At 40.5% G+C, this 12401-nt stretch overlaps 1 protein-coding gene across 10 annotated transcripts in view; it reads right to left on the bottom strand.

The window, feature by feature from the left end:
* Nucleotides 1–2205: 2205 nt before the first annotated feature.
* The window catches only part of NRG3 (neuregulin 3), a 1097333-nt gene continuing 1087137 nt past the window's right edge, over nucleotides 2206–12401 (bottom strand). For 3 of the 10 annotated variants that reach the window (XM_033131417.1, XM_033131420.1, XM_033131419.1), the window contains exons 8-10: nucleotides 9896–10069; nucleotides 4582–4653; nucleotides 2206–4334 (exon numbers count right to left, since the gene is read on the bottom strand). In XM_033131417.1, the coding sequence (XP_032987308.1) occupies nucleotides 3827–4334; nucleotides 4582–4653; nucleotides 9896–10069 (754 nt within the window). In that variant the 3' untranslated portion in view covers nucleotides 2206–3826. The remainder of the gene's footprint in view (nucleotides 4335–4581; nucleotides 4654–9895; nucleotides 10070–12401) is intronic. The other 7 variants (XM_033131422.1, XM_033131423.1, XM_033131425.1 and 4 more) reach the window with 3 other exon arrangements.

Below are 12401 nucleotides of genomic sequence, written 5' to 3'. Positions count from 1 at the left end.
TCATTGCCAGGAAATGTTGGGAAGCATTTAAAATTGTTAACAGCCTAGAAACATTGTACTGGTTTTTCTTGGATGAAGACTGAATTTCTGAGGACGAAAGTACAAACACAGTATAGACATGCTATCATTGAAGACACTGCACTGAATCTATACAATTGAATAATAATTTTAAAAGTAGTTTTATATATAAAAAATGTTTCCCAATACCAAAAGATCAAATAAAAATCCCACCCCTCCTGTTGTGCTGCTAGGTGTACTACACACTCCCTTGGGAAATGTTTCACAGCACTTGTCTCACGGCAATATTTTGTGGTTTATGGGGCTGGAAGTGAAGGAACCACCATCCCCCTCGCTAAGAGAGCCATGGTTTCCTGTAGCACCATACTGCAGGGTAGGTGTGAACTACTGCTGCAGGCCTCAAGCACATTCTGCTGGCCACCTGGTTTTGCCAGCCTTCATCATGGTCCCCAGTGGCCTCACTCCACTGGTAGCTGCCATTCAATCTGGAAGCCAGTGGGCATTCTGTTGGCCCTTCTATTCTCTTTTTGGCAGGTCTGATATGTTATTATGATCAAAACAGACTAATCTGTGAAGTTCTAAAAACAGCTCCTCCTCCAGAAGACTGTGCTGTTGCTACTTAGAAATGATGTAAATCATTAGAGATGTGAGAAATTTACGAATATTTAGTCCTTCCCCGTAGCAAGGTAGATATTGGACTAGAGTGTCAAATAGAGCACTTAATAATGAGCATAGGGAAATCACGAAGAAAATGTGGTTGCCAATTATCCAACATCATTTCTACTGTTTCTCATTAGCATGAAATCGGTCACATATTTTGAACAACACCGTTCCACAGTCACTGGCAAATTAGAATAACATATGCTTTCTTAAAAAAAAAGTCTCATCAGAAAATGATTCCCAGTAAAAATAATGCGTGACATTCATTTTCCAGGAAATAACAAATATGCAATTTACTTAATCACAAATCTCTATATACCTGTTTACATAATAAAGGCAAGGAAAATGAAACAGAATCAAAGATGTCTTGTAGAAATAAGCATTTCTCTGTATGCGCGTGAGCTTGAAGGACAGGTACCGAGGGTTCCAGGTATTTCCGATGTTAGGTCAGTTTTGAACGTCTTGATGCCCTCAGCATTTGTCTGCTGGTGCCCCAAAATATGCATTTTGAACTCGAACCTTTTTCAGAGGAGAGCTTCATATGCCAAAAGGAGACAAAGGACCACTGAAAGTAACCACTAGTATTTATTCTTCATGGAGGATTTTGTCTTGACTATCAGCTAGGAAGTAACTCTGTCTCTAAACTTCACATCAGACTGCCAGTGGGTGTGCCTGATGTTCACGTCCTTCGGAATGCACAGGGTGTTTATAATCACATCATATATGGTTCTACTTAAAAAAAAATACAGGGTGGGATCAGGACTTACTTTTTACTGATAATCTTCAATCTTTTCAGAGTAAATAATATACTAAAATAACTGCAGCGAGTCACAGAGTGTATAACCTCCTAATTAGGTAAATTCTGTATGGATTCTTTTGATAAGCAACAAGTAACATTTTAGTGAAAACCCCATGAACAAGGTTGACATCAGCAAACTTGTGAAGCCTTCCGGTTAATGTTTGATAACTGCGATAAATTTCAACACAATCACATAGGTCACATGCAACTTATGGGGTTTTTATGCACTTGTTAATTAAGGCCATCATTCTAATATTTTCCCAAAGATATAACATTTTTAAATGAGAATGTAGTTGAAGAAGAAATTAGAAATCTATCATCATCTCTTAAGAGGCTAACGACATTACCTCTATGTTCAAAACAACGGGGACAACTCATGAATGCCACAAACCTTTTGTTGAATATAAAATACATTTCTATCAAAATGTTTTCAACATTTGAGACCTTGAATTTTCATGAAACAATGTTGAAAAGAACACTCTGTTCTTTTTTTCCCCCTGTATGGAATCCTGTCTATTATTAAAGAATGTTCTCAAAGAGCAATTTGCAATGTATGTTCAACAGAAACAACTTAACCTCAAATAAGCATTATATATATTCAGTGTTTGATTCAGAAATAGTTACAGTCCCTTTCAATGGAATGTGAATCTTCCACAAGGAAAATTTAACCAAAGTTTCCCCAAACTGCAGTAAAAGAAATCTTTTGCATACTTTCAAATACTGTGCCTTTTTATTTAAAACAGTGTAAACATAACAACACCACCAATAATTGGAAAACGACTGGTTATGTGAACACTAATTTCTTTGAATGTCCCCAGGAAATTAAGGGTAAATAAAACAGACAAATCTTCAGGAGAAGTTTCAGTTCACCTCAGGAGTGGTAAAAATATTGCTTTATTCCAAATGAACATACAACACAATTTACTGTTCTTTTGGGGGCTTTCTGTGAACTGAATCGTCTGGGCTTTGTGATTTCAACAATTTATTCTTTCCATATCAACCACAGAAGCCAATGTCTTGGTCCACGCGTTGTAGCCTTGCTACAAAATAAATGGTAATGAGGATGATGAAAAAGCAAAGGGTAACTGTCAAATTGGTCATTGGCTTATGTAAATAATTTAAGTACGCGTGATTCAAAATAAACACACATCCTCAATTCACCTGTGATACAGATATCATCAATGAGTCTATAGTTTTTCTCGGAAGTATTCACATCAGAAAATGGTTTAGACATTGTCAAAAGTGTTATAGGACCCCACCATGCAAGTGACCTTGATTTAAGAACTTACTAACTGAAGTTTATAGTTAATGGAAAAATTTAAAGTGAATGGATCTAAAAGGGAAATTTTTTTTTCTGAATATTAGATTCCCTGATGTTTCAACAAATTTTAGCAAGCTTAATACGCACACACATGCACACACATACTCACAATAAACACATGTGCATACAGCATACGAGTGCTCAAATGCTCGAGGGAGCGAGCTCACACACTCACTCACACACACACGCATGCTCTCACATGCACGTACACACACACACATGCTCTCACATGCACATACACACACACACACACCCACACACACCCACACCCACACCCACACACACACACACCGAGAAATGCTCCTTTGGAGCCCCTAAACATTCTCAAAGAAAAACATTTCTATCAGCATGATTTAGTGACACGACATTGTGATTTTTTTTTTGTCTCTTTTTCTATAAGAATTTCATATCTTCCTCTGAGATTCTGCACCTTCAAATCTCAGAGGAAGATGGCAAGGAAGAGTAGTTAAGATACCCCCCGACGACTCCCTCTCTCTTCTGTCTTCCTTCTCCTTCCAGAGTCTTTGTGCCATTCTTCAAAAATTAAATAGAAAACACTACATTTGTCGATATGACATAACCTGTGATGAGGCTGTCAAGTGAAGAGAAATTTAGGGGTTGGGACTGTCAAGCCAAACGGCGAGCGCTGCCTGCTCGCTGGCATGTCCAGCCACAGGCAGCAGCAGCTCGTCTCCTCGAAACCTGGAAAGGCCAGTGCTTTTTGATGAAGGGCTGAGGGTCTGCATAGCCCGTATCTACTAAGAGCCAAAGAGGACAGAGTTGGGACGAACTGAAATTGTATTCAGACTTCTCCCCAAAAGCTTTAGTTGTAAGCTTTATCCCTCCTGAAACGTTTCTTTCCCTTTAAAAAAATATTTTGTTAAAAAACACTATGATATGAGGGCGATAGACTATTTGGTTTCTTCTAAGTAGATGCTCTTAAATTAATGCATATAAATAATTTGTATTTAATTTCCTCTCTTTCCTGTTGAGCAAAGCATAGAACACACGGATTCCTACATCTCAAGTCACTTGGTCAATGCAGAGTCTCTTTGTATTTCATTTCTTAAGACAAATTGTGCCTCTTGTTCTGATTTGGCGGTGGGACTCAGGGGGAGAAAGGCTATGTTTTCACTCGCACTGTCCTCCGTTTCTACGCTGGCCAGTTCGTAGTCTTCTGACCGCCTGGCATCAGTCAGAATGCGGATCTGCTCCTGGACAGTTTCTAGCAGTACTTTCACTTCTTGTTGTTCTGCTATAAGACAATTGCTGACTGGAATACTCACATTGACAGTGTCAGCAGAGTAGGAGTTTTTGCACCATTTGATGCTTTTGACTTCAGAAATCCCTGGCATTTGCATGCAGGTTTCCTCTAGACCCACTGAAGGGATGATGGGCACAGAGCTGGCCCTTGGGGATGAATACCCCATCAGGTCCTTTTGATCCAAGCTATTAAAATAGGAGTTTGTCTCTCTTGAAGGCAGTTGCATATTTATTGATGCATTTTGTTGGGTTTTTAAACCATTAGACGGATACCTGGAAAAGAAACAAAGTGTTACATATTCTTCTTTCTGCCAGTGCTCTGTAGGGCACTCACTTTCCAGTCAACAAAGTACTTTCCACATGCACCATCTCACTGAATTCTCACAGCAACCCCATCAGACGGATAATATGCTCCCAGTTAAACAGAGAAGTAAACTGAAGCTTGGATAGGTGAAGTGACTTGCCCAAGGTCACACAGAAAATAAGTGACAGACTGAGACTCAAACCCAGATCTTCTTACTTTAAGTCCAGGGATCTTTCAACACACCACAGCTGTATAGGCAGGTGGGATATAGTCTTCCTGACCTCTACCCTAGAATACAAAGTAAATGGGGATTGAGCAGGTAAGTGTGGCCTTTCCACAGTGACAAACAGGAAACCTATAATGGCATTACTCCACTCCATCAATCTGACCACCCTCTCAGCCCTGGTTTAGTCCAGCAGATTCACGTGGCCACCCTAATTGGAGGAATCAGGAAGCCCGACATTAAACATCAAGGTACTACAGTCCTGAGTTTTTCTGCTTCACACTGACTTCAGGGGAACCAATCCAATTTCTATTGAAACTCTGTTCTGTAGGGATTGCCTCAATGCAAATTGCCGAGTCGAGAAATGGGAACAGGACGCATGTACTTCCGTCTACCCAGAGATGAACATGTGACGAGTTCCATGGAGCCTCTGCCAATCTAACAATTTGCTCATATGGTTTCTGGAGCCATTGGTGCATGGCAATGGCTTGTCAGAAATGCCAACGTGCCATTCCAAGTCATTGGAATATGCCAGGATCCGGCTAGCCCCTTTCTTGCCTGTTCAGAGCTAGTGAATTTCTCAGTGCCTCTGAACTTTGCAGGGCCAGAAATTGACACAGGTGTATTGTACATTCATAGAAATGTGGTTTGGGGACTTGAACAATAGTCTTTATTCTATTTCTCAGTTATTTGTCCTTAATTTAAACATGAAATTAACTATTACAATTTAAACATAATCTAAACATGTCCACCCTCCATATAATAAACCTCATTCCCCCAGTCTTACATAGTAGTGTAAATAAAAGTCATGTTTATACACAGAAAGAATAATTGCAATGAAATGCGTAGCATATGAAATAGAGGTCTATTATTGTAAGGACATGATGAGAGCAATTCGGAGGAACAAATTTAGGTGTTGTTGTAGTCCCATCCTCTCTTACTGGGCCTAGTACAGAGTTGGCAACCAATAAATCTTGATGGAATGGATGCATGAATACATAACCAGATCTTAAAGGTAAACACTTCCTTTATATTCCAGTTAGTGTCCATTTCAAACATAATGACAAGAGCTAACATTTGCATAGTGGTTTTACAAAGCATTTTCACCTTTAATTACCTCGTTGAATTTAAAAAAAGAAAACTGTGTGGTTTATTTATCATTATTACCATGTAATGGATGAATGAATTGGACCAAGGGATATTCAAGTATTTTGCCCCAAATTACCTTTAGTAAGGAGCAGAGAAAGAAGTGAAACCCAAGTTGTCTTATTTTAATTATCACTATCAAAGCCAGAAACGAGTGGGCATCCAAGATGTAGCAGAATGCCTCTTAAAAGATATATAGTCTTTACTTGTGCAAACTGTATTGCCACGTACAAGGAAACTCCCCAGGGGATCGTCCTCTTTTCTCTTTCGTGTTACATGATTGAAAAACTAAGGGTTTTGATCAATGAATCAATTTCAACAAGACGAAAGGAAACACATTCCAGGCTTTTGTGTTCTGTCCTTAGCACCATCTTGTTACCGCTATTAATATGTATAATGATACAGAACGTCTGCTATCAGATTAATCAACAGCGCAGAGCCAAAAAGTATAACTAGATAAGATTGTATTTCATGTAGATATCATCAGAGCATATCAGTGGGTAGAATCTAATAGGTTGAAATGTGATGGTGATAGATGCAGATTCTTATACCTGGATCTAAGCATTATTTGTAAAATGTTGAATAAAGGTGTAAAAATATCTTAGAGGATTCCATCAACTGTAGCTTCAGTAAACCAACCATGTGGCATGACTACGTGATCAGAGGCAATTCAAACCAAACGTGGAGCAGTCTGCTAATGTGCCTAAGTGCTGCATTAAGGACTTAGATAAGAAAGAAGAACTGCAGCTGACATATGCATCACCTCACAAGCCAGGTATGGGACACAAGGCTGGCAATCACTGAAATCTAAATGTGATCTGTGATCATAACATGAAGATGCACTTTAAACAATTTGAGCTCTCCAAAATGTGATTTTGTTTTGGATCGGACATGACTTCAAGTCCCAACGACATGCTTAGACAAAATGGCAACCTCGCTTTAATCTCCTCATCAATTGAAACAATCACGTAGTACTACGGACCTCGGGGGATTGCTCTGAGGACTAACTGAGGTACTGCCTCTGCACTATTCACCCAGAGGCACACAGTCTGCTAGTCCTCACTTCCTTCCTAGAGTTGCTGTCTACGTCCGAGCACTGGTAGTTGAGTCGAGGTTGAACACTACTCTCCAGAAGCTTCCGTGAGAGCTAAATTTCTACCTGTGATTCTGAATTGGAAGACACTCAGAATTCTGCATCCTCTGAGAGTCAGTGACACTGTCACCAGTTTGATCAGTGAGCTTGTCATTCATCAACTGTAAAATACCAGTTTGGACTGCCCTTCCTCTGATCCCGCAACAAAGAAATCGTAAGTGCATTTCCGCTGTAATTCCATAGGTCAAAACGATCTTTTAAAGATGAGAGATTCCAACAGTTAGTGCTTGGTTTTATTCCCAGTAATTCAGGGGTCAGGCCAAGGAATTTGTGTTTCCCCAGGGGACTCCAAGACTCAGTTCCTAGCGCATAAGGCACTAGAATGAACTGACTAAATCGAAGGAATTCACTTTTTCTTCTGAAGCTATACAACTAGAGCTTCCAGTTACACATCGTCATCCAGGGATGTGATTTTCTTCCCATGCATTTTCTGGTTTAGTGGTTTATTTAGTCAGAAAGGTCAGTACTCAGTTTCAGTTCTTTTACACAGTAAAACCCACCTTGGGCTAGCCCTGAAGCTCTGCTATCCTTAGCGGGTTCATCTCTAAAAGTTTCTGAAGCATCGTGAAGAACATAAAGTTGCTAGTTAAGTGAGGTAGATAATCAGTATATTGTGTATGGCTTCTACTTTTAAGGTGGTAATCTAACTTTTTGTGTGTGATTCAAACTTTTGTGATTCCGTTTCTTTCTGTCTAACATATGAATAGATTCGTTTGATTTGCCTGACATAACCCAGTTCAAAGTTCTGTGAGCCACATCCATGGTTGTCACGGCTCCACCGATCGGGAGAAAGCCTCCTGAATCATCTCTTGTCCACCTCACCCTTCCTCAGGCTTTGCTAAGGAAGGTGCTGGGTTCAAACTCAGCTGAAGTCAGTGCAAGGACAGAAGTCACACATGAAGCCTGACTAGCAGACACAGCCCACATACTTGATAAACAAGCAGCAGAAGGCTCATGGCTCTAGTAAATTCATTCACTCCTCCTCCAAGCCAGGGCCAGATTTGAAGAGGGCCTTAGCTGTAAAATTCTATTACCAATCCTATTTCCAGTCCGGAGAGATAGTCGGTCCCCCAGGAGTGGAACAGAGCTGTTTTCAAGAACTGAGAATGAGATTGCTCCCTGAGATTCACCGTGCTGCGCACACAGTGACTATACTTGGAGTCATCATTGATCAACCCTGGGTGCATATCACACACAGGAAAATCCACATGGCCAGCCAGCTGGAGAGAATATTCCAATCCCAATGATGACGGAGTCAAAACAAAACCACCACCATGCAGACAATAAGTGTAAGTCTCCCAAGAGATCAAAGACAAAGCAGTGCCTGAACACGGAACGGGAATCTGAGCCCCTAAAGGTTCCTGTATGTGTGTGCCCAGCACAGACTCAGAGCATCCTCACACCTGGGACTATGCCATGGTAGCCATCACAGTGCCCAACAGAAAGGAAAACGGCACGGGTTGGGTTCTCCCTCCGCTCACAAAATATACTATTCCCATGTAACAGGCATCATCAGTGATTTAACAAGAAAAGTAATTATGAAACATGATTAATTGTAATTATTGATTACTAACTATAAGCTCCTTTTCCAGATATAAGGCAAATAAAATGCCAACTGCTTCTTGACTTGCATTATACATTTTGGACAACATGGCTGTTATACTGCATTTGCAACTGTCATCCCAGCTCTGTACCAAATACATTTTACAGTCCATTTGGAACTGCTTCAAAATTATAAAACCCAGCCACAAGGCTATTTATTTCCTATCTTCTAGTCTTCCTAAAGAAATCTGTTGCTGAGCTTTTTCAGACAGGGCACTACTGCACATGCATGTGTATATACTATATTGCCAAGAAGAAAAGAAAAAGTAAGGCTCCTACCTGCTTTGGCCTTCAGCTGGACACAGTGTGGAAAAATCACCCAGGCCAAAACAGCATAGAAACCCGGTCTGACTCATCCAGGGAGATACAAACTAGATGTAATAAGAACCTGGCTTGTGTGAGGGAACCAATTCCTGAAATTTCTGGAGTAAACCCTGATTGCATTGCTTTTGAAATCAGTGATGATTCTATAACAGTTCCTGTGACAATAAATGCCAGTACTACTTCTCTGCTTACTATGTGACAGGTACAAGCTCTTTATACATGGGATTAAAAACAAAAATGCTGCCCAATAACTTTCAGAAAGGCTGGTATTATTTTGTTCAATTTACAGATGAGTAAACTAAAGCTCAGATGATAAAACGTTCTCAAATTCACACAAGTAGTAGGGGAAAGATGAGATTTGAACTTCAGTCAGTTTAAATAAGAGCTGCCATGTTTGGTTGAACAGTCAACTAGGTGAATGGTGACTAAGATTCATCCTACACTCCACTCACCATGTCATGAGTCCTGTGAGGGTCTGTGTCCACTCAGAGGAAGGGATACCTTTTGCTCTACAAGGATGAGCAGTAGACATCATATCCAAAGCCCATCCTTCCACTCATGCACCGTGAATGAAACTAGAGATCTTGAGTTCAACAAGTTGTATTTTGACAGTATGCTGCCAACATTAACTGGGACCTGCTAAGAATGCTTGACAGAAGCTGGTACTGTATGAGTATGTATGTTACAGCTCACTGTTTAGGGTATGGTCCACAACACTGATCAGAGAACTAAGTCATTTTTTTTAAAACCCAAGGATGAAGGAACACCTTAGTCCCCCTAAGAAATCTCTACTGTATTTGACCAATGACAAATTCCAGGTTGTTTTAGCAACTATGTAATAATATAGTGCCTAGATACCCACATACACTTAATCCCTTCTTAGTGTTATTTTCCATCTAATACTTCCCTGATATCTATTTCCATTGTACCTATTCCTTTAAGTTAGTTTATCTTTGTGGAACAAAGATATAAGTAGCCAATGGGTGATGAAATCGGTGACTAAAACCCCAAGGAGCATAACTCAACTTAAAACCACAGCATTAATGGCCCCCTCCTTAACTTCCATTGCTTTTAAGACCTACCCTTGGCAAGGTATCGTATCCTGGTCTGGGATCCTTGATTCCTCAAGTTGCTGATATGCTGGTCCCACAAGTCCGCCCAGCCGACTCCTGGGCGAGGGTGGTGTCCTTCTGAAGGCATTCCTATGTAGCATACCGCTCCTTTGTCCTGGGCTGCAGCAAGAGGAGAGGCTCCTGCTGGGGTGAAAGGAAATCGGCAAACAAATTGATCACAGCAATAACCTCACAGGTGGCTGCTCAGACATTTCAAATACTGCATTTACACCCCATGTCCTCAAACTTCCAGGTCGGGCTCCATCTGTGACTGCAGTCTGTCAGCTAGGAGGGGATCAAAAGTTGCCATATCCATTTTCCCCTTGGAGAGACTGAGACAAAGAGAAGGTCCTGTGTTTCTGGCTCCCATGTTGGAGAACAAGGGACTAAAATACTCATCATTGCAGCTTTCCAGCCAAAATAAAAGGTAGGCTTAAGGAATTCTCAAGCTCCTGATTCCCATTATCCAAGCTGTAGTAGCTGTTTCTCTAATAAAGATAAAAATAGTGCTGTTATTAGACAAGAACTAAACACAGGAAGCTCTGACGGCAGTTATGGGGACAATTTCACTTGTGTTAGTGGTAGAACAAACAAAACCTTACTTGAATTGGCATTCTCTCCTTAACATATGTGCTAAATTCTCAGTTCACTCCCTCAAATTTTCATCAGTCTTGAGAAGCTAAATTATTTTTATTTTGAGTTTGCTTTTTCACTAAACATCTGATTATATAATCTCATTTTGACTCATACACCCAAATACCCAAATAACCATGTTTTTAGATGCCATCAAAAGGCAAAAGACATAAAAAATATCCACTCCCATCTCCACCCCACCGAATTTACCCTTCTCCCACATGGAGTAGTGAGGGGTACTTTGTTCCCGTGTATAACTTCCATGAGATGCCAATTTACATGGTCAAACTACATAAAACCATATGGAGAAAGATGAAAACCATTTTCATAATTTCAGTAAACCTATCAAGTTCTAAAGGGACCAGTCCCCCAAATGAATTTTACCCACATCACTTTATTATATGGAGCGCTGTAACTTTTCCCCCACCAATGTTACTGTTATTTCTACTTTATAAATATGAAGCAAAACTTCTCAAATATTATTTAAGGTCAGAGATAGAGAAGCTGACAGTTGAATACTAGTAGCCACTTCTCTGGTTTTGCCAAGGAGACTGATCAAACTTCATATTCCTTAAGCCAACACTGACTTCCTGGTCTGTGCAAACACCAGATCATAACTGGCATTGTTTTTAAAACTTTATTGTTTATCATGCTATTTCTTGTATGTTGAGTCCCAAAATGACTAACAACAAGGGACTTCTAGTAAGATCATGAAGCCAACAAGTTTACGGAGATCTACATAGCTTATTTGTTTCCCTCCCTTCCAGCTTCTGTCTGTACCATCCTGTGGCAATTATGGAGTCCACGGGGTGCTCAGGCCTGGGTGCTAGAATTAGCTGAATCTGGGTGTACATCTCAGGTCTATACGTTATAGCAACATGGTATTGGGGGAACTACTTGTACCAGTCGGAGTCCTGAAGAAAAATAGATGGCCTTCTAAATTGGGTCATTTGGGGAAATTTTGCTATTTACAAAGGTGTGTTCAGTGTTAGGGAAAAACAAAGCAATATAGGATACTATTGTATGTCAGGGCTAGTATCAATGGGAAGCTGTTACTATCCCTATAACTGAATGGAAAGAGGAGGGGGCGGTTATCAGAATAGAGAGAGAAAGGGGTGGTAAGGAGAGGACCATCTGGAGGCACTTTGGCCCCAGGAAGAGGGACACAACTGTGGCAGCCATGCAGGGAGGGAGGGGGCAGAAGTGCTAGAACCTCACTCTCCCCTCCTCTCCATCTCTTGCAGGTACCTCACGTTGAACCAACAGAAGCTAGAGGACAAGGGAGCAGCTGCCCGCCTACTGCATAGGGTAAGGCAGAGAAAGGTAAAAACTAGATGTGGGTGGAGGAGGTGCAAACAAAAGGCATTGGCATGTTGCTTGAATGTTTTCATAGGATCCCCTGGGAGTTAAAAGAGATAAAGTATGCATAGTGTGTAGCACAGAGTCTGGCACATAGTAGGTGCTCAACACAATTCATTCTCCCGACTGCTCTGCCACATATGACAATTCAAATGCTCCCACTAAGCATAAGAACCCTGGACTTATTTCACTGTAAAAAACTTACATATGTGCTGTCTACGTATGTGTTAAACATTGCCAAAGTATAATGCAATCAGTAGGACATGATATAATAGATTTCTTCTTTAAAAAGAAAGAGGTTTTTATAGGGGGAAAGGGGGACTAAAAATGAGAAATAATGGCTTTGAATTAATAGTTTTGTTTCAGAAATGAGTTATCCAAATGAGTCGCATTTGCAGTGCACAGAAAGAAACTAATTTTTCATAGCTAGCCAAACTGTCAAAACAGCGAAATCTCCCGGTATGAACTAGTGACCCGTCTTACA

Source organism: Rhinolophus ferrumequinum, chromosome 16, assembly GCF_004115265.2.
Source record: "Rhinolophus ferrumequinum isolate MPI-CBG mRhiFer1 chromosome 16, mRhiFer1_v1.p, whole genome shotgun sequence".
NCBI lineage: Eukaryota > Metazoa > Chordata > Mammalia > Chiroptera > Rhinolophidae > Rhinolophus > Rhinolophus ferrumequinum.
The sequence above is the reverse complement of the archived record's forward strand: the minus strand, read 5'-3'. Positions and strand labels throughout refer to the sequence as shown.